Source organism: Antrostomus carolinensis, unplaced genomic scaffold (genome assembly GCF_000700745.2).
Source record: "Antrostomus carolinensis isolate BGI_N321 unplaced genomic scaffold, ASM70074v2 scaffold20383, whole genome shotgun sequence".
NCBI classification, from domain to species: domain Eukaryota; kingdom Metazoa; phylum Chordata; class Aves; order Caprimulgiformes; family Caprimulgidae; genus Antrostomus; species Antrostomus carolinensis.
In genome coordinates, this window is record NW_010304718.1 from 38,216 (window position 1) to 40,914 (window position 2,699).

Sequence of the window (2,699 nt, forward strand, 5' to 3'; positions counted from 1 at the left end):
TTCTTAACTTAAAATGTAGGTGGACTATCGACAAAGTATAATGCTGCTTCTTTTACAATATGACAAAGGTTCTCCCAAGAAATGTTGAAAGACTCAAAGGTGTTCTAGAAACCTGGAGACTGATTTCTAAACGTCACCCTGGAGTTGCATTTACTTCTTTTGCTGGCAATTATGTCATTAATGAATTCTCAATTTTTCTTCAATTAGGTGTTGTTCAAGTTCAGCAAAAAGTATTGGGTATCATTCCATCAACTACAGGTGCAAGTCAAACATTTACTTCATTCCAGCCAAGGACAGCAACTGTAACCATTAGGCCAAATACCACAGGGACGTTAGGAACAACAAGCACTTCACAAGTAAGATGTTTTTTTCTGATTTCCCCTTGTTTTGTCATTAACTGCCCTTATAAAAAGTCCTTCCCCAGCTTTCTTGTAGCCCCTTCAGGTATTGGATTGGATTATGGATCCTTTATTCCAAGGAGGTACAACAATTCTCTCCCATTGGAAAAATTAATAGTTTAGAGCTTGGTAAGCCTTGCTAGTGTAGGCATAGATGAAAAAATATTGGATCTGCTTGCATCTTGTCATTTCTTACTGTGTTGAAAAAACAAAACCTCCCAGCAGCTTTTTTTCCCAAGTTTACATGTGCTCTCTGTTTTGGTGTATGCAGGTAGTGCAAGGGACACCGCTCCGCCCCGGTATGACAGTAATTCGTTCACCACTTCAGCAGTCATCACTCGGAAAGACCATCATTCGAACACCTCTAGTGGTGCAACAAGGTATTCTTCCAGCCAGTAGGTTCATTTTAATATTTAAATTTCCAGTGTGAAATCCATGGTTTGTTTCTTCATAAGTAGTTTTTGTATCATATGTCCCAATGCAAAAATAACTCATTTTGATGCTTGACAAGTGCCTTTTCTGGCTTTTGAACGTGTCGGTTGCAGGCTCTGTCAGTGTTGTTCATCATTGACATTGGGAAGTCATGTATTTAATTTTTAAGTCCATCCATTTGAAAACAAACAAAAAAGTTTAGAATAATTGTGCATTGAGAAAGCCTTTTTTTTTTTTTTTTTTTAAAGGAAGCTAAGTATTTGAAAGTACTCTGTAAGTATGTGAATTGAATTCAAATAGAAAACTTTTTGCAGTCAACCCACAGACAAATGGTTTGTAAAGAAAATTTATGTGTAAACTGCAGTCTTTGCCTCAGTTTATTATATGTTATTGTACTGATGTGGCTCAGAGGTTTGCTGTGCTAATGGTTAAAATATTGGAAGTGTGTTTCTTATTACAAATTATTCTCTTACAGGTCAGACACAGCAAGTGGTAACTCAAATAATCAGAGGTCAGCCTGTCTCAACAGCAGTTTCTGGTACCAGCACAGCAGCTTCTTCCAGTACTGGACAGAAGACTGTCACAAGTCCTGGAACACCACCTCAGCCAATACAGCCACAAACCACATCGCAGCCCTCTCGCCCTCAGCAGGGACAAGTAAAACTTACTATGGCCCAACTCACACAATTAACACAAGGACAGGTAAAATTACAGCCTCTGGGCATGAAAATGTGCTGATGGTTACAATACATCTTACCAAGCCCTTGGATTTCAGCAGTGTAGTGTATCTGTTCATAAACTTATGTTTCAGCCTTCACTGAGGATGACCAATAGCGTAATTGCAGACTGAAAGAAGCTTAAACAGTAGATGTAAAATTGTAAATATCTCTTCCTACTGTATTCCCCAGTAATGTAACTACCATTGGGAAAGTTTAGCAGTATGGAAAAAAGTCTTTGCATTAATAGCAGTAAGGGACGTAATTATTTTAGTTCTTAAAGCGGCTGCTCAGATCATGAAGGTCTGTTGGCATAAAATAAATCTAGAGTCAAGCATAGGGTTAAAATAGACTTCTGTGAGTTACCAAAATTCCTATTCTTCAAATTATATAAAAAAAACCCCAAACATAAATTATTGTAATGTACAGGCTGCTTGTTGCCAGATAAGATTTTTATACGTAGAGCAAGACTCAGAGTTCATTTCCACACCAAACGACTCAAAAGGATTTTTGTAGAGACCTTATTCTGTTCTGTGGGTTCACAAAATGTGGAGTTCTGCATCTAGGTGTCCCATTTTTCTTGAGAAAGTAATTAATAGTATGACTAAAATTATCCATGCCCTGTATTGCTTGTAAATTCTAGGAACAAAGATGTTCCATTGTAGCTGCTTTCTGGCTTGAGTTCTTGTCAATATTTGGATGAAAGTATGTGGAACTAACTCCAACCCAATAATCTGTTGATGATAGAATTGTTGAAAGAGTATTTTAGTATTTCATCATCTCAGATGCTACTTTTGGATTTTAGGAACATGGTATGTGGTGAAAGTATTGAATTCTGAAATCCAAACCCCTAATTCTTCTGATTTTCAGCAAAGTCTGTCTAAGAATTATATCACTAATACATCAATATCAACTTTTTTTTTTTAGGGTGGCAGTCAAGGATTAACTGTGGTAATTCAGGGACAAGGTCAAACTACTGGTCAATTACAATTAATCCCTCAGGGTGTGACTGTAATACCTGGTCCTGGACAACAGCTTATGCAAGCAGCTATGCCAAATGGTACAATTCAGAGATTTCTTTTCACCCCACTACCAGCAGCTGCTACGACAGCTAGCACAACTACAACAACAGTTTCTACTTCAACCTCGGGTA

At 37.6% G+C, this 2,699-nt stretch overlaps 1 protein-coding gene across 1 annotated transcript in view; it reads left to right on the forward strand.

Moving 5' to 3' along the window:
• Window positions 1–2,699, forward strand: part of LOC104522307 (nucleosome-remodeling factor subunit BPTF) — a gene marked incomplete at its 5' end in the record, with an annotated part of 55,415 nt that overhangs the window by 38,206 nt on the left and 14,510 nt on the right. Inside the window, 4 exon segments of the mRNA XM_029084170.1 lie at window positions 208–356; window positions 670–793; window positions 1,306–1,532; window positions 2,474–2,696. Coding sequence (XP_028940003.1) covers window positions 208–356; window positions 670–793; window positions 1,306–1,532; window positions 2,474–2,696 — 723 coding nt within the window.